This window comes from Tenrec ecaudatus, chromosome 7 (genome assembly GCF_050624435.1).
Source record: "Tenrec ecaudatus isolate mTenEca1 chromosome 7, mTenEca1.hap1, whole genome shotgun sequence".
Lineage (NCBI taxonomy): Eukaryota > Metazoa > Chordata > Mammalia > Afrosoricida > Tenrecidae > Tenrec > Tenrec ecaudatus.
The window spans coordinates 12,495,971-12,513,408 of record NC_134536.1 but is presented as its reverse complement, the minus strand read 5'-3'; the positions used below and the strand labels follow the sequence as shown (position 1 = coordinate 12,513,408).

Below are 17,438 nucleotides of genomic sequence, written 5' to 3'. Positions count from 1 at the left end.
AGCATTATCAACATTAAAATGCAATATGTTGGGCTGCATCATTTTTGGAAGCTCACCATTGGTATTTCACTACTGTAGGCTACCTCAGAACACCTGCCAAAATATAAGGTCATCTGGTGCATCGGTGAACAAAAACATCACCTGTACAACTTCTAAGAACTCCTTAAGAAAAAGAGACCCTCATATAAATCATCTAATTATTCTCTCTCTGTGGAAACACAACTTTTGAACATAAACAACTAAGAATGTTTCCTATTTAACTCTGATCAGCTCCAGGTAGAGGGCTAACACCAATGACGAGTTTGTCACGCTCCTCCGGCTGATCAATGACATTTACTTGATGCCACTCTTAAAATGAGAAATGCAACTTTCAGTGAAACATTTTATCTGGGGTTTCCAAATTCAGACTTGCCATCCATTAACTAGCCTTTTGATCCCCTTGTCCATCCCTCAGCAAGCTCCTTGTCCATCCCTCCTTAGAGCTCAGGTTGGAAAAGTCCTCGCTACTCTGTGTTGATGTTATTCCCTGTGCCTTCTGAAGAACACAGACTACTTTTTGCACACCACCCCTTAGAGGCAATGGTAGCAAGGCTTTGCCTTCCATGCTTTGAATAGGAGAGACCAGTCCCTGGAGAAGGACATCACGCTGGGTAAAGCGGAGGGGCATGGGAAGCGAGGAAGACCCTCAGTGAGGAGGACGGACACAGTGGTTGCTACAGTTGACTCAGCCTAGGAATAATTGTGAGGACGGTGCAGGGGAGGGCAGTGCTTTTGTTCTGTTTTGCACAGAGTCGCTATGGGTTGGAACCCACTCGATGGCACCTGACAACGACAACAACCCACTGACGGTAGTGCTCCTTACTGCAAGGAGACCCCTTCTCTCAGCCCCATTATTCGACAAGCCAGGGAATGCTGCCGGTTCTCAGAGCCTCGTCAATACCTGGTCTTCATCCCAGCCAGTAAGATATATATGATAACTCAGGACGTGGGCTTTCCCTCTCTCACTCATTTGTGTTTCCAGGGAGAGTAAGAGATCAGCGAACCACTCGAAAGCCCGTGCGTCCCGGCAGATCCAGTAGAAATACACCTGTCAGGAGAGAAGACAAGAGAACAGGTGGGAATGCGCTCAGCATCACAGCCTCCTTTAGCTCCATTTAAATGACTGGAGCCCAAATGGGCGCTTCTCTTTGCCAGGGAATAAACAGGCACACTCTGATTTCTTTTGGAAAAACAACAACAACAAAAAAACGCTCAACAAAAACCACCACATGAAACCCCTCACATTGTGTTTGAAAGAGCCCAGAGTAAATTCAGATCTCCGGCAGCCTGTAAGCCGCTGCCAGATCCTCTAGATGGGGAGCAATTCCCCACACGACTGGCTGGGCTTCTTGGAAACAAGATTAATAATCACAACTCTCTATGTCGTCCTCTTCTCCCCCAGGCAGGATAAGTCGGGAGACCAACTCCCTTCATCTTTACTTAGGACGTAAGCTCAGGATGTGTGAATTCTGCTCTTCAGAGAGCCCGAAGGCTAGTAAACTAATCCACTCGAGCAGCCGCGACCTCTGGTAGATGCAGATTATGGTAATTGTAGAATCCACCCGGAGAGATCCGGAATCTCCCTTCAGCCACATATACCGGTGCCCACGGAAGCTGATGGGTGCCCTGTGGGATGTGTGCCAACTGCTGTAATGAACTGTCTAAGAAGGTTCTCTCCCTTCATATCTCTCAAGTGAAGGCAAGCATTCGGAGTTTAATAAATGGGCCGAGATAGGGGATAGTTTGGCTTTGTTCAAACAAAGGCTTCCTATTGATTCGGAGTTTCAGATGAGCGCACCTGGGAGAAGTCAGAGGCGAGAGAGCTACTTGTTCTTCTGACCTCTCTTTCTCCTTGACCCTCAGCTGTCCCCACTCCCTCCACACTCAGAGGTCTGATTATGGTGGTGGTTGTGAGGGGCCACCAAGCCAGCTAAAACCTATGCAGACCGCATGTACAATAGACCCCCACGCTGCTTGGGTCCTGTGTCATCCTCATGCATCTTCATGTGTTTGAGCCCATGGTTACATCTACTGCATCAGTCTAGCTCGTTGAGGGCTTTCCTCTTTTTTGCTGCCCCTCCCTTTACCAAACATCTGTCCTTTTCAGGGACTGGTCTCTCCTGATGCCATGTCCAAAGGGCGATGACGTCTCCTACTTCTAAGGGGCATTCTGGCTGTACTTCTTTCAAGATATATTTGCTTGTTCTTTTGGCAGTCCATGGCACTTTCAGTATTCTTTACCCGCACCACAATTCAAACTCATGGATTCTTCTTGGGTCTTCCTTCTTCACTGTCCAACTTTCTCATGCATATGAGGTGAGTGAAAACACCAAGGCCTGGTCAAGCCCACCTCGGTCCTCAGAGTGACATCCTGGCTTCTCAACATGTTAGAGAGGTCTGTGCAGCAGACTGACCCAATGCAATGCCTCCTTTCCTGTCTGAACTGTTGCTTCCGTAGCATCAATTGTGGATCAAAGAAAGACAATATCCTTGAACTTCAATTTTTTTCTGTTTATCATGATGTCATCTATAGTTCAGTTTTGGGCTGATTAGAACATGCCACTCGCCACCCCCAAAAACCAAAACCCCAAAAACAACAACAAAAACCCCAAAACCAAAGTCACTGATATCAAGTCAAATCTGACTCATAGCCACCTTGTAAGACTCGATCCTCTTTGAAGTCCCGAGGCTATAACTTTTTAAAAAATTAAAAGATCATTTTATTGGGGATCTTACAACACTTATCACAACCCATGCATCAATTGTGTCAGGCATATTTGTACATATGTTGCCATCATTCTTTTCTAGACATTTATTTTCTATTGGGCTCTTGGCATCAGTTCCTCTCCCCCGACCCTGTGACCCCTTGATAAATTATATCATTATTATTTTCATGTCTTATACTGACCTCTGTCTCCATTCCCTCATGGTTTCTGTTGTTTGTCCCCCTGGAGGGTGTGTGTATGTGTGTGGTTATATTTTGATCATTGTGACCAGTTCTCCCTATAAATTTCATAGGCTATACATTTTTATAGGATCAGAAAGCCTGATCTTTCTTTCTCAGAGTAGCTGGTGGGTTCCAAGTTCTGATCTTGTAATTAGCAGCTCAACACATAATCCACTACATATCAACCATTTCAGCACTAACTCCCATGTTAAAGAGCTACAATGTAAGAGTTCATACCAATGTCTTTGGGAGGGACAGGATTTCAAGACAGAGCAGGTTCTAGAAAAGGGCACTGGTAACATGGATGGTCAGCAAAACGGAGGACGACCCTTAAGGAGATGGGTTGACACAGGGGCTGCAGCCAGAGACTCAGCCATAAGAACAATGGTGAGGGTGGCACAGGACAGGCTGTGGGTGGTGTGCAGGGTTGCTGTGAGTCTGAAAAGACTCAAGGGCAGCTAACAAGTCAAGAGCCACCTGTGGGGGACTCTATGGAGTTCTTGGGAGGTGCAAATAATTAACATACTCAACTGCTGACCAAAAGGTTGGAAACATTCTTCTGAGAAACCAGTCATTGCAAACCCATGGGACATGGTTCTACACCGACACACATGGAGACTCCATCAAGAGGGGTGTGCAGGGGCTGGGCTCAATGCCAGAGTCCACGTGGATGTCTCCTCACCTGAATATATCCCTTGCAATGGCCAGCCAGCACACCCTCCCCTCCACTGTCAGTCTGCCTGGAAGCTCAAACCATTCCCCCCTTCTCCCCCAAAGCTGTGGGTGAGAGTTAATTAACAGACAGAATTCATGACGGGTTGGGAAACACAGAATGGATTTCAAGGCTAAGCATCTTACCTATTCTCCTTAGGTGTATGCGTGAAGGTTTAATATGGATGGTGGGGATGAGGAAAAGGTGGTGAGGATATACTCTTTCCTCTCAAGAATCAGACCCTATGTATTTAGTGGGCTGCTGCGAGGCACTCAGGATACCAATTCCAGGACAAGTAGACCCTCCCTCCCTCAGCAGGATTTTTTCCCCAGAGGAGCGATTCTCTCCCTCTCTGACCTCCTCTCTTCTAGAGATCATGAAAGGAAAGTCTCCAGACAGCCAGGTACCGTGCACACGGTCATGCTTCCCAACGCCGTCATTAAGGTCATGACGAGGGGGGACTTTTGAATAGATATGGAGTCCTGGTGGCACAAGGGTTACTCATAGTGGTTACTAGACAAAGTCAGCAGTTCAAAACCACTAGCTGATCCGAGGGAGAAAGAAAAGGCTCTCAACTCTCATAGAGTTACAAGCTCAGAAACCCACAGGGGCAGCTCTGCCCTGTCTTATAGGGTCACTTTGAGTCGGCACCAACTCATTGTTTTTGTTTTAGTTGAATAGAGGGAAGAAAAAGAGAAGGAAAAGGTAAAGACTGTCATGAACTTTTTGAAGTCCCCTGAACATACCAGATGCTTAACATATGTCAAGGCACTGTTCTAAGCTCCAGCACGATGAATGCCAAACAACCAAACCAAGGACGCAAGTTGATCATGACTCATGGTCACTCCATGTGCCTCAAAAAGGAACTGTGCTCCAGAAGATATTCAGTAGCTATGGTCTTTGGCCTAGTGGTTACTCCCTGGGCTATGAACGCTCAGGTCAGCAGTTTGAAAACCCCAGCTACTCCACGGGAGAAAGATGAGGCTTTCTACTCCCATAAAGAGTTACCATCTTAGGGATCCCCAGGGGCAGGTCTGTTCTCCCCTATAGGCTGCTGTGAGTCAGAATTGACTTCATGGCAGTGAGTGGTCCTTTGGAAATAGCCCACCTGGCTTCCCTTCCTAAGTACTTGTAGATGCATTTGAATAGCCAACCTTTTGGTTATTGTCTGAGTGCTTTATCATTCGGGCCCTCAAGGGAGCCACCTGGAATGGTGACAGAGAACAAAAAGAGGAGCATACCTCACTCCCTGGAGATTTTGTGTCTTAAAGGGACAAAAAGAGCAATGAGTACATTGTAAAATGTGTCAAATGGTGATGGGTAGGTGGAGAAAGATCAGGCAGCCTGGGAGGGGCTGCAGGGTAAGAATGGTCTCGGACCTGCTGACTGGGTAACATTGGGCAAATGCTGGATGAGCGGAGGGAAGCAGAGGACACACTGTCCAGGTGGAGGGAAAGAGATTGGATATTTGGAGGTGTGGTCTCTGAAGAAAGAGCTTTCAAAAAAGCAGACGATATGATTGGGGAGGAGGGTTGAAGAAATAGGAGGGTTATGGGGCTTTGTGGGTTCTCTTGATACGTAGCTTGTTTTACCTAAAAGCATTAATGGAGCACAGATGGTGGCCTTGGACAGAGAACATACATCCTTTCACTTAGTTCCTAAGTTTCCTGTCCTTTCACGAACATGCTTAACAAACATTTATACATGAGTACTGCTTTAGGGTACAAAAGAGACCCTATTCTCTAATATAACTTAAGGAGCGCATTTACCATGTCTTCAATGGGTGAGTGGTTCAGCTCCAGACAGTGGTTTGTTCTGTTGTGCATACGGTTCCTATGAGCCAGAACCGACTCAATGGCACTTCGTGGGAGCCCCAAAACAACCAAATGGGAGAAAGACAAGACAAAGACAGAGACACATTCGGATAAGGGAGGCTACTAGCACGAGGTTACAATGATGTCTGCAGATTAAATGAGGCCTGGGACATGAAGAAAACTGTCACCAATTTGTGATTGAGGGAGGTCAGTACATCACAGTCACAGGTGGGACTACGGAAGTGGGATTGCAACCATGATCAGGACACCTTCATTATGCTAGAGAGAAGATCTTAACGCATCTGTCCAGGGCCCTCTGACCAAGACAGTCAACCCAAGAGCGATATTGCATGATTCATGGCCATGTGACCCCACTTTAACCCAGTGGGGTGAGCTCCATCAAGGGCTCACTCAGGCAAGCTCCTCAGGGAGACTTGCCCTCCCTGGGCTGGCTGGATAGGGATGGAGGTAATCCACCTTCCAATGTACTCTATCTGAGGGCAAGACTCTTCTCATTCCGAGTTACCGGTCAGGTCTGGAGGGATTCAATGGCGCCTCAATGCCTGTGAGGATTCTGCAAATGGGTTTTGGGCTTTCACTGTCATCCATAGCCTCCTGCAAACAGGGTGGTCGGAATTTAAGCTCTAATATCACTAAATTAAAAAATTTGCTTTTTAATTTTTTTAAAAGAAGTTTTCAAATCAAACCCAGTCCCCATCATCCTTGTCTGGAAAACAGCCAACCTTAGCTGCCGCCGCACACTAAGCTTTAGTCTTTTAAGTAGTTATGATTTTGATCTGACTTTCCTGGGATGTCGCCGCGTGTCAGTGTTTCTATGGTTCGATGGGTCTCTTTTATTGGCTTCCTTGTAGTGGTTCAGTGTGTGTTTCCTCTGTAATTGACCTGCACATGAGTCTGAGCATCTTCGGAGGAAGAAGCAAAGGAGGGGAAAGGATTAAGCTCAATGGAAGTGCCTTAGGCAGAGAGAGAAAAAAAGGCGGTTTTGAACATATGAAAAGGGCGTGTGCTCTGATTCCCTATCATCTCCTTCACGGTGGGGGATACCCATTGGGAAGGGACAGGAGAGTTTCCCTTCCTGCATTTTGTCCAGGAGGATATTTCTCATCAACAGAGAAACAAGTGTGCCTAAGAATAGGCCACAACTGTGATCCACCTTCTCCAATATGACCTGTCCTTGCACTACATCTCCCAAACTGAAAGTAATCCCCCCACCTGAAAATCTATCCCCTGCCCCCTGTATCCAATAGCCCCAAACACCAAGAGCCAAACCCACTGGCATGGAGTCACTTTCATCTCACAGCGATGCCATTAGGGTTTCCAAGGCCAAAATCAGAAGTGAAAAACATTTCAGGTTACTGTCAAAGGCTTGATTGAGGCTATCCTCAATAAGCTAAAGAACACTTTGAACTTCCATAGTTAAAGAAGGTATTCTCCTTTGGGATTCATCCCATGCGTTCTTATAGCAAAAGAGAACCCACGGGCGGATTGGAAGACCAATCTGGTGTGGGAGTCAGGTTGAGAGATGGGCTACGACGCTGTGGTGCTGACCGAACCCCTTGACCTCTAATCACCAAGGGGCCTACTGTGGACTAACACCCACTGCTATTTTCTGGGTGAGTTCTATCTTCTCCCAGAGTTCCTGCCACCTGGGATTCTCCTTTAAGAATTCAGCAGTTGCTCACATGGATCAGAATGTTATCTGGCAAGAAAGACCTGTGCCATTTTTCATGAACATTTCCAGAAAATAAAATCAGAAGAGCTACCAATTGATTTCCTTCCAGATTTTGGAGGTTCTCCCATCAAAAGCAGAATGCTTTTAGCTAACAGGCAGATGACACTTCTATATATTTAACGGACATTTTTAGATCCATAATTAATCTACCTTCCTACCTACAAGGTATTAATGGCTCAGTGGTAAAATTCTCTCTTTCTATGTGAAAGACCTAGGTTCGACTCCAGTCAATGCACCTCATGTACAACCATCACCTCCTAGAAGTAAGCTTTGTGATGCCTGGTGGCAGAGGGGTTACAAATTAGCTGGGAGTCACAATGTCAGCAGTTTGAAACCAGCAGCCGCTCCTCAGGAGAAAGCCGGGGATTTCTACTCCCCTAAGGAGTGACAGTCTCCGAAACTCACAAGCGCATTCTACTCTGCCTTGCAATGGTAGTAAGAAAATGATGCTGAAGAGTTTTCTTTCTTTCTTTCTCCTTCCTTCCTTCCTTCCTTCCTTCCTTCCTTCCTTCCTTCCTTCCTTCCTTCCTTCTTTCTTAATTTTTTCCAAACGTGTTGGCATTTTGTTTTGTTTATTTTCATTTTCATAGACACCACACAAGAAAAAAGAGAGCAGAGTAAAACTAACACCGGGAGCCATTCAGAGCTAGTTCCTGGCATCCTCCATGGTGCAAGGATGTGTGCTGTTGACCTCCAGCTCCTGCTTCCCCAGCTGTGCACCACAGGCCCCCTGGTGGTCTCCTGTATGGGTGCACCAAGAAGGGTTCTGCAGGAAAGAGAGCTGCATGATTTTACTTTCTGTTTGTTTTGTTTCGTTTCTTTTTATTGGGGGCTCTTACAAACGACACTCAGAAGAAATGCCAGGTGAGCCACTTCTAAACATCAGCCAATGAAATCCCTTTGGACCGCAATACTCTGATTTGCTGCCAGTCATGGGGATGGTACGGACCTAGCAGGCTCTTTCTGTGTGTATGGGGTCGACATGAGAGCTGACCTAGGGACAGCTAACAACACCCACTGATCCATCCTTTCCCCTTCCCTTCTGTTCCTCCTATTTCTCTAGTATTTATTTGCTGTATTTTTATTTATTTGTGATATCAGACCATTCAAAAGAAATGACACATGGAAATGCAGGTTTAGGATTTGGTGTATCATGCCAATTAAATCAAGGACACCTGGTGGGGTAGTGGGTGGCACATTGGGCTGCTAACCACAAGGTTGGCATTTGAAACCACCAGCCGCTCCACTGAGGAATAATGAGGCTGAAGGAGGGACAGTCTCAGAAACCCACAGGGCAGTCCGATCCTGTCCTCTAGGGTCACCATGAGTCAGAATTGACTTCGCAGCAGTGAGTTGGAGTTTCTAATTAAAGAGGGTGAGCTTTAGAGTCCTGCGCTCTTGGTTTCACCCTCTGTGATCTGTTATTTAGGGACAAGGCCTATAACTTGAGCCTAGCTCAGGGCATATGAAATACCCTGAACAATAAGTCACTGTGCCTTAGTCTTTCATAACTGAAGACTAAAGGGTATGGTCTATGGATGCATAAAACATTAAATCTGGCACATTTGTATTAAGGACTCAGAAAGCGTTGACTGTTGTTATTCTCCTCCTCAGCATCCGCAGGCACTTACAGGATGAGTTCACTGAATATACCACGGACTTCTAAGAGGACAAACAAGTGTGTTTGGAAGAAGTAGGACCATAGTGCTCCTTAGGGGCAAGGGCAATGAGACTTCATCTTACATAGTTTGGACCTGTGGTCAGTCCCCGGAGAAGGATATCATTTTTCATAAAGTAGAACGGCACTGAAAAAGAGGAAGGCCTCTCAATAAGATGAATCAACCCAGTGGCTGCAGAAACGGGCTCAAGCAAGTGAGGAGGACCGGGCAGTGATGCATTCTGTTGTGCCCAGGGTCGCTATGGGTCAGAACCGACTCAATGGCATCTCACAGCAACAGAATAATCTGTTATGAATATGTTAGGCTGACATTGTACAGCAAAGGGACATGTGTGTATTCTTGGCGCTGTGTGTTCCTACCAGCCACACCTGCGTGATAGAGACATGGTCATTGAGAGGATGGAAGCCTAACTATCGCCCGTACCAAACTGGAAAACTCAACTTTCATTGTGAAGACATATTTCTTAAAGAGGAACCTGGTCACCAGCACCCAGCGCTCCACGTGTAGTATAACCCACACAGGAACCCTGGCTTTGGAGCCCCAAGGGACTGACGAAAAGTCTGGTTATTCATGTTTGCCCAGGAAAGCTCCGAAAGAAAGAGCTGGTGATCTACTTCATAAAGAGTGTGGTTCGTAATGTTCGGTGCCATCAGGTTGGTTCTGACTCACAGGCACCCTAGGTGCCGTAGAACAAAACCCTGCCCGGTCCCGGACTGTCCTTCACAATTGTTGCTGTCGTTGAGACCATTGGTGCAGCCACTGTGTCATGCCGTCTCATCGCAAGTCGCCGTCTCCCTCGCTGCCCTTCTACGTTGTCCAGCATCGAGTCTTTCCTCAAGTTCTAGTCTCTCCTGCTAACCTGTCCGAAGTACATGAGAGGAAGCCTCACCATCCTCACTTCTAAGGAGCTTCCTGGCTGTGCTAGCTGTACTGCTTCCAGGCCAAGCTCCCAGACAAGAAAACCCTCTGGAGAGCACTCCCCCCCCCCCCCCCCCCCCGGCACACACACACAGGGTTTGCTGTGAGTTTGGAGCAGGCACAGCGTCTGGTTTGGGTGGCCGTTTTTAGGAAGCACAAGTGTCTTCTGAGCAGCAGACATGGCCTTCTGTGAGTCAGCTCAATTATTACAGCCCTCACGGTGGCTGGAGCAGACGAAGATCAATTCCAGGAGAGGCCGCAGCGCCAGGGTGAGGGAAAAGGAAAGTAAATAATTTCTCAAGCTAAACAGATTAAATTAAATGCATTTTTCATTCATTAGAGGAGAGCAGACTTTCTTTTGTTTTATTAATCGCTTTTAGTTGAGTATGGATTTTTGTCTTCCTTGGCCACTTTCCCTGGTTCCCAACTGGCCCATGCTGTCTTTTTATTTGAATTATCTGTTTATTATATTAGGTGGAGACCCCGAAGGCCATTTTTGCCTGGGCCCCACCATCAACACCCATTATCACGGTTGTATATTATTGAACTGATGAAGGAGGGCAATTTATGAAGAAATGGGATTATCTCAGCTTTTCGATCATCTATTTTATTGTAGTCTGAAGATTACTTATGCAGTTAAAAACAGACCAAATCTTCCACTTGGCAGTTCTCACCGTTCTGTCTCCAGGGCTGTGAGATTAGGGAGAAGTAAAAGGCATACGCCGATATATTTATGTCAGCAATCTCCCCCCTCCCTCCCCATTCAAACACACCTATTTCATTCATCATTCTGACAGCCTGCACAAGCAAACGGTCCTCGTTTTTTTCCAAGAGCTCTTTTCACAAATTGAGTGTGATGTAGGATTAATCAGACGCATTAGGCAGGCGTTGGAAGACTTCTAGCGCTTCTGGGCATTTCTTCTCCTCTGTTGTCTGCTTCCTCCACTGACATCCATAGCCTTCTCAAGTACCCACACCTCCTTCCCTCGCCCTATAGGGACACTGAGCTCCCATCTGCGTTCCACACAGTAGAGTCGGGCTCACTGCCGTGTTAAAAATCTCCCGTTAATATATTTAATATACGACAACCATTTCCCATCTTCTTAACAGCAGGCCACCCTTTCACTTATGCTGTTCAGCCTTGTTGGGAAGGTCTTCTCAGCACCAGCACTGCCCTCCTCAACTCCCTTACTGCTGTCTCACACATTAGACAGATGGAAGAAAGAAACTGTAAAGCAACAGCTTAAATAGAAAGTCCTGGAAGTCTCTGATGGAGAGCCAGCTTCCGTTCTCGGACAGCAACCCCCACCCCCTCCCACTCAGTCACCACCCATCAGCCCTGGGCCGGTGGGGGCTTCTGTGCTGACCTGATGCTGAATGCATTTCAGTGCAATTTCCAGACTGAGACAGACTAGGAAGAAAGGCCTGGAGATCTACTTCCAGAAATCCGTCACTGAAAACTCGAGGGGCCTGATGCCATTGTGTATGCGTCAGGGGCCAACTCGCCCGCAGCTAACCACAGCAGCAGCCATTCCAGACTCCAAGGAAGGAGCCGGCATCCAATTGGTTATTCTCCTGAACTTCCCTTTAAGGATCCTTGGCGGTGTGGTACGTTACACGCTGGGCTGGAAAACTGCAAGATCAGTAGTTCAAACACAGCAGGTGCTTGGCAGGATAGAGGTGAGGCTTTCTGCTCCCATAAAGACTTATAGTGTCCGAAACCCATGGAGGCAGCTCTACTCTGGCCTACAGGATGCTTTGAATCCATTCGATGGCGGTGTGTTTGGTTTGGTTTTAGGTTTCGGTTTCCCTCCAGAGCGTGATTGTGGTCGTTGTGTGACACGGGGTCGATTTTGACTCTTAGCAACCACAAGTGCAGCCACAGAAGGAAACACCACCCCGTCCTCACTGTTCTTCTGTTTGAGCCCATTGCTGCAGCCACTGGGCCAATTCATTTTGTGGAGGGACTGCTCTCCCGACAACATGGCCAAAGGTCAGGAGACCAAGTCTTGCCATCTTTGCCTCTACGGGGCTGGGCGGTCTGCATGCAAGTCATCCGAGCCAGGTCATTTGTTCTTTTGGCAGTCCAGGGCACTTTGCAGATTCTTTGCTAGCACCATCATTGAAATGCAGCCGTCCTTTTTTGGCCTTCGGCAGAGAAGGTGGTAGAGGAGGGGAAAGAAACTATGGTTTGCGGTGGTGACAGCATCGCTGATATTCTGTGGTAGACTGGCGACCAAAGAGGCGGGTAGGGGAAGGAAAGAATTCTGCCTCCACGGCCACCTGCGTTGTGATACGCAGCTGAGACACTCCCACCTGCTTGCAGTTAAGCCTTTCCGCTTAAAACCCCACCTCTGACCTCCTAGGCTGGTTTGTTCTTTTTCCTCCTTAGTTACAGAAGAGAACGGGGAAAACTACAGCCTGAATCTCTAATTAAGGAGCCGCTGTCGCTGTGCTGCCCTTGAAGAATTACACAGATGCTGAGCGTTAGGAGTAGTATTGATGTCTTAGTGGGCACCCCCCTCCCCAACCCTCGCAGGAAAGTAAGTTCCCTGAGGGTAAGGAAAGCTGAATTGCAACAAACACCAAGTTGCTTCAGAACAGAGAGACTCCTGCTGTTTTTCCCCTGCCTGCAGACCAGGAAGGGGTTGGAGAGGAAGAGGCTTGTTCAGCCTTGACTTTGAAAATCACACCACTCTCACTTCCCTCAGGGAAGAGCTTTGAAGTGGAAATCAGGGACACTGCGCTGCCAGCCTGACTCAGTGGAACCCACACTCTGTCGACACCCCAATGCTGCTGGCTTCCATTGTCCTATGAGAGGACCCTCCTAATGAGGGGAGGATTCTCAGCTTCCTTCTCCCATAAGCCCCTCCCCCCCTTTTACATTCATTTCAGCCAAATACGGCTTATGTAACACCCTCTACTTGTGTCCATTTGAAGCCATATTGTGTGTGTGTTGATGTTGTGTATCTTTACTTTCCGATTCTGTGGTCTCTGTTATTTGGAGCTGAGATCACCACCTGACTGCTGAACCCCACTATGGAAACAGCCCGGAATTTCCACACATACACACGAGGCTCCCCCAGGGAAGGGGCTCCCCTAGGGATGGTGGAATGGTGACAAAGAAGGCAGCTTTTCTATTGTGTTTCTGTCATTTTTCTAAGAATTGTCCCTCTGTATATACAGTCAGGAGCCCTGGGGACCACTGTAGCTTAAGTGCCAGACTGCTGCCTGCAAAGTCAGAAACCCAGACCTCCCCCACCCCCCCAGGCTGCCTGATGGTGAACGCTGATTGAGCCGCTCTCCTCTGTCCCACAGGCTCGCCAGGGCTTGGAATCAACTCAGTGGCAGTGGGCTTGGTTAGGGTTGGTATCATTCCTTATTAAGGGGCTGTTCGGTACTCTAGGATAAGCCCTGGATTGCTAACTGGGAGGTCATAAGTTCAAACCTTCCAGTCTCTCTGTGGGAGTCAGATGAGGCTGTCTGCTCCTGTACAGCCTTGCAAACCCTACCTAGGGTACTATAGTATGAATCAAATTAATGGCAGTGGGGATCATCCTTTATCAGTTCTGTGTATTTGTTGTGTGATCTAGCTTTGGTTTTCTCCTCTGTAAAATGGGAATTAAAATAGTTTATCATCATAATAATAACAACAATACTTTTTTTGGCTAGGTATCCTTGAGAAGGCCCCAACCCACAGTGATCCTATGCTCAACAGAGGGAAACCCTGCACGGTCCTGTCCCATCCTCACAATTGTTCCTACGCTTGCGCTCGTTGGTGCAGCCACCGTGTCAATCCGAGATCCTCCCTCTTTTACGCTGCCCCTCTACATTACCATGCACCATGTCCTTCTCCCGGACTGGCCTCTCCTCACAGCATGTCCTAAGGACATCACGCAAAGTCTTGCCATCTTGCCTCTCAGGAGCACTCTGGCTGTATTTTTCTCTAAGACAGATTTGTGGGTTTGTTTGGTGGTACATGGTACTTTGAATAATAATAGAACAATAAATAATAGTACTAGTAATAAGCATGGCAGTAGTATATAAAATGCCTACCACCCTGCCTGCTAATTAGTCATTACCTAATCAGTCGAGGTCATTATTTTATTAGTGGCTGCCCTGGTGACTCGGTGGTTGAGCACTCCACTGCTAACTGAGAAGTTGGCTGTGGGAAACCCCAAGCTGCTCCCCAGGAGAAGGCCGCTGTGGTCTGCTTCCATGCAGAGTCACAGCCCTGAGAGCTCTCTGGGCCAGTCCCCCTGTGTCCCATGGGGTCACACAGAGTCAGATTTGGCTCAAAGGCACTTGGGGTCAAGCAGCAACTCAATGCAACAAGAAACCAGTTACTTTTAAGTCGATTCCACCTGAGGGCGACTCTCCGTGGGTCAGCGGAGCACTGCGCTCTACAGGGTATTCAACGTCTGACCTTTTGGAATTAGTTATCCCATCTTTCTTCCGAGAAGTCTCTGAGTGGGCTTGAACCTCCAACCTCACAGTGACCAGCCAAGCACATTGACCGTGTGCATCTCCCAGGGCTTCAGGAATAGCAGCAGCAGGCTATTGCTCCCGTTTCGCAGATGATAGCATTACCATAGATTTCTGTTACCATTTTGTATAATGTACAGAATAATAGCTACATATTATGTATTCATCTTGCTTGGATATGAGCTCTTATTTCTCCATTGTGCAGAGGAGGAACCCCAGGCTGAGGTGTGGGTAGAGACACTAGGGCCATACTTGACTAGGGATCCCTGGGCCAGGGACCCTACCATGTCCCCAAGGTGTTGCACCAGGGTTGCGGGTGGGTGGTGGGAGTCATGGCTAGCATGTGTCAAGTCATGTGCCCATACCAAATGGCTCTGAGTTTGAATCCTGATTTTGCCTTTTATGGCCCATGTGTTTTCAGAAAATGCATGTCCGTCTATTCAAGTCTCAGGTTTCTTATCAGGAGAATAGATCGTTAGTTACCCACCTAAAAAAGTTGCATATCCCTTCCCCAAGCCTGTCCCAACTACCTCTAGTCAATTTTGACATAGTGATTCCATTGGATGGTTTAGAACTGCCTCATGGAGTTTCCAAGGTTGGAATCTTTTGGGAAGCCAACTGCCATAACTTTCCTGGTGGAGCAGCTTGAAGGTTTAAAACATCGACATTTGGGTTAATAGCCAAGTACCTTAACCACTGTACCACAATGGCACCTGGTTGTTGTCTAGGAAATAAACCCCTCTCCCCCACATCAATTTACATAAATTCAGACTCATAGCAATCTTCAAGAGTAGAATTGCTTACTAGGGTTTCAGAGACTATGAAGGGTAACCCCCCAAAACTGGAATTGAGCTAGGTGGAATGGAGCTTTCATAGAATTCATTTTCCCTCTAGGCGAGCATTAAGCAACTTGCTCTGACTTAGTGCACCCAGTGGCGTTGCCTGGGAAGGTTCTCTCTGGTCACAATGAATTTTGTGCAAAAGCGGTTTCACTCGAACTTCATTTTTTGTGATGGCCAATTTAAAAGAGCAGTGTGTGGCTGTGAAATTTTCTTTCCTGCTTGGGAAAAATGCCCCAGAAATTGTTGTGATGTTGAACACAGCTTACAAGGGCAGAGCTAAGGGGAAAACTCAAGTGTATGAGTGGTTTTCTCATTTCAAAAAAGGTGAAATGTCAGTTGATGACAAACATCTTTCTGGACGTCTGTCAGCTTCCCAAACGGATGAAAATGTTGACCCATAGTACATTTGGAGTTCGTTCCAGAAGGTCAGACTGTTAATCACACTTTCCATTTACAGGTTCTGAAAAGATCGTGTAACAGTGCGTGCCAAAAAAAAAGGGCCTGATTTGTGTCTGAAAGGGGACTGGTTTTGCTACCACGGTCATCACCTGCTCATGCAGCCCTCTGAGTGTGCCAGTCTGGCAAAAACCAGCATGCCACTCTTGCCCCATGCACCTAACTCACCTGACCTGGCTCCGTGTGACTTCTTTTTGTTTCCATGAATGCAGAGGGAACATGAAAGGACAGCGATTTGATGACATAGAAGAGGTGAAGAAAAACATGAGGGAGGTGCTGTCAGCCATCCAAACAGATGACTTTGAAAAATGTTTCCAAGAAGGGAATCACAGATTTGACAAATGTATTAAGTGTAACTGAGAGTACTTTGAAAGTGATAAGATTGTTTTGTAAAACACTTAAATACATAGCTTTGGAAAAAAAATAACCATTTTTTTGGGGTACCCTCTCATAAGTCTTTAGGGGAGTAGAGAGCCTCATCTTTTCCCCATGGAGCAGCTGGTAGGTTCGAACCGCCAACCAGGCAGTTAGCCCAATGATTAGCCCACTGCACCATCAGGGCTCCTGGTTGTTTCGTAGATGATTTAAATCAGATGAAGAAAGGCATGTGAAGGACTGGCCGCTCAGAAACTCATGCACTGATGGATCATTCTCTTGGTAAAGGCCTGACTTAGACGTCATGCAGCCTAGCATTTCCCTGGCTGTTTCCTAGAACACTCTTCCCCCAGTCACATCATGTGGAGAAAGGTTCCCTGACCCAGTGAACTTGAAAGTGGCTGGTGGAGCAAAGCTAAGTGAGGTTCTTTCTGCAGAACTCAGGGAGTGGGGATTTTCTCACCTAAGACTGTTTGGTCAACTGGGACCATCTCTTAAGCCCACTTGACTTCCGTGTCCTCTTTAATGGGTTAGACCCTATGGTCCGTGTTCCCAAGGACATCCACTGGCCCTGCTAGTGTAATCAAGCATCTTCCTTTGACAGAAGAGGAAATGCCACCAAAGTATCAATGGAGGGAAGAGACAGAGCCAGCTCCCTGCCTCCCCGAGTCCCCTCAGTTAACCCTTCAGAGGTGTCACCGTTAATGTTTTCGGCTGCTCCCTGCAAAAGTCTCACAGGGTTGGGATGGAATTTCTAGATAGGACCAAACAAGCAAACAAAACCCAAACTCACAGGAATTGAGTCGATGTGGACTCATAGGACCCAATAGGATAGGGGGGAACTGGCCCTGTGGGTTTCTCAGACTGCAACTCTTTGCAAGAGTAGAAAGGTCCATCTTTCTGCCAAGAAGCACCTGGTGGTTTCGAACCGCCCACCTTTCAGATTGCAGCCCAATGCAAAACCATTATGACACCAGGGCTTTCTAGATAGGATAGCGGCAGGGAAAGGAAGGATATTATTGAGCCATTGAGTCAGAAAAGACTGAAGAAACCATCGAAGGGAGACTCAGAACTTGGGGGTGAGGCCAACCAACACAAGTTGACCAGTAGATAGAAATTGGGACATTTTGGTTTCTTGTTAAGACGTGAGAGGACGAAACGGAGTGGTGCCGTTGTAGCCTTTTCCTTCAGGTAGTGAGAACCAGACGGGTGCTGCCCACTAACAGCCCTGACTGCAGCCCAGTCACACAGCCAGGGACTGCCTGTCCCTATTTTACTGAGATGAGCAGTTATATGTCCTATAATGGCAACGAAGCAATAAAATTTATGTCTTGTCATCTTTAACAAGATTAGACATAACCCTTCTCATAAATGCAATACTGAACAGAGATTTTTAAGAACATAAGTATAGTTAAGGA

The 17,438-nt window shown here is 47.1% G+C and overlaps 1 protein-coding gene across 1 annotated transcript in view; it reads right to left on the bottom strand.

The window, feature by feature from the left end:
• The window catches only part of NOX3 (NADPH oxidase 3), a 71,431-nt gene that overhangs the window by 21,800 nt on the left and 32,193 nt on the right, over positions 1 to 17,438 (bottom strand). Inside the window, exon 11 of the mRNA XM_075553878.1 lies at positions 941 to 1,087. Coding sequence (XP_075409993.1) covers positions 941 to 1,087 — 147 coding nt within the window. The remainder of the gene's footprint in view (positions 1 to 940; positions 1,088 to 17,438) is intronic.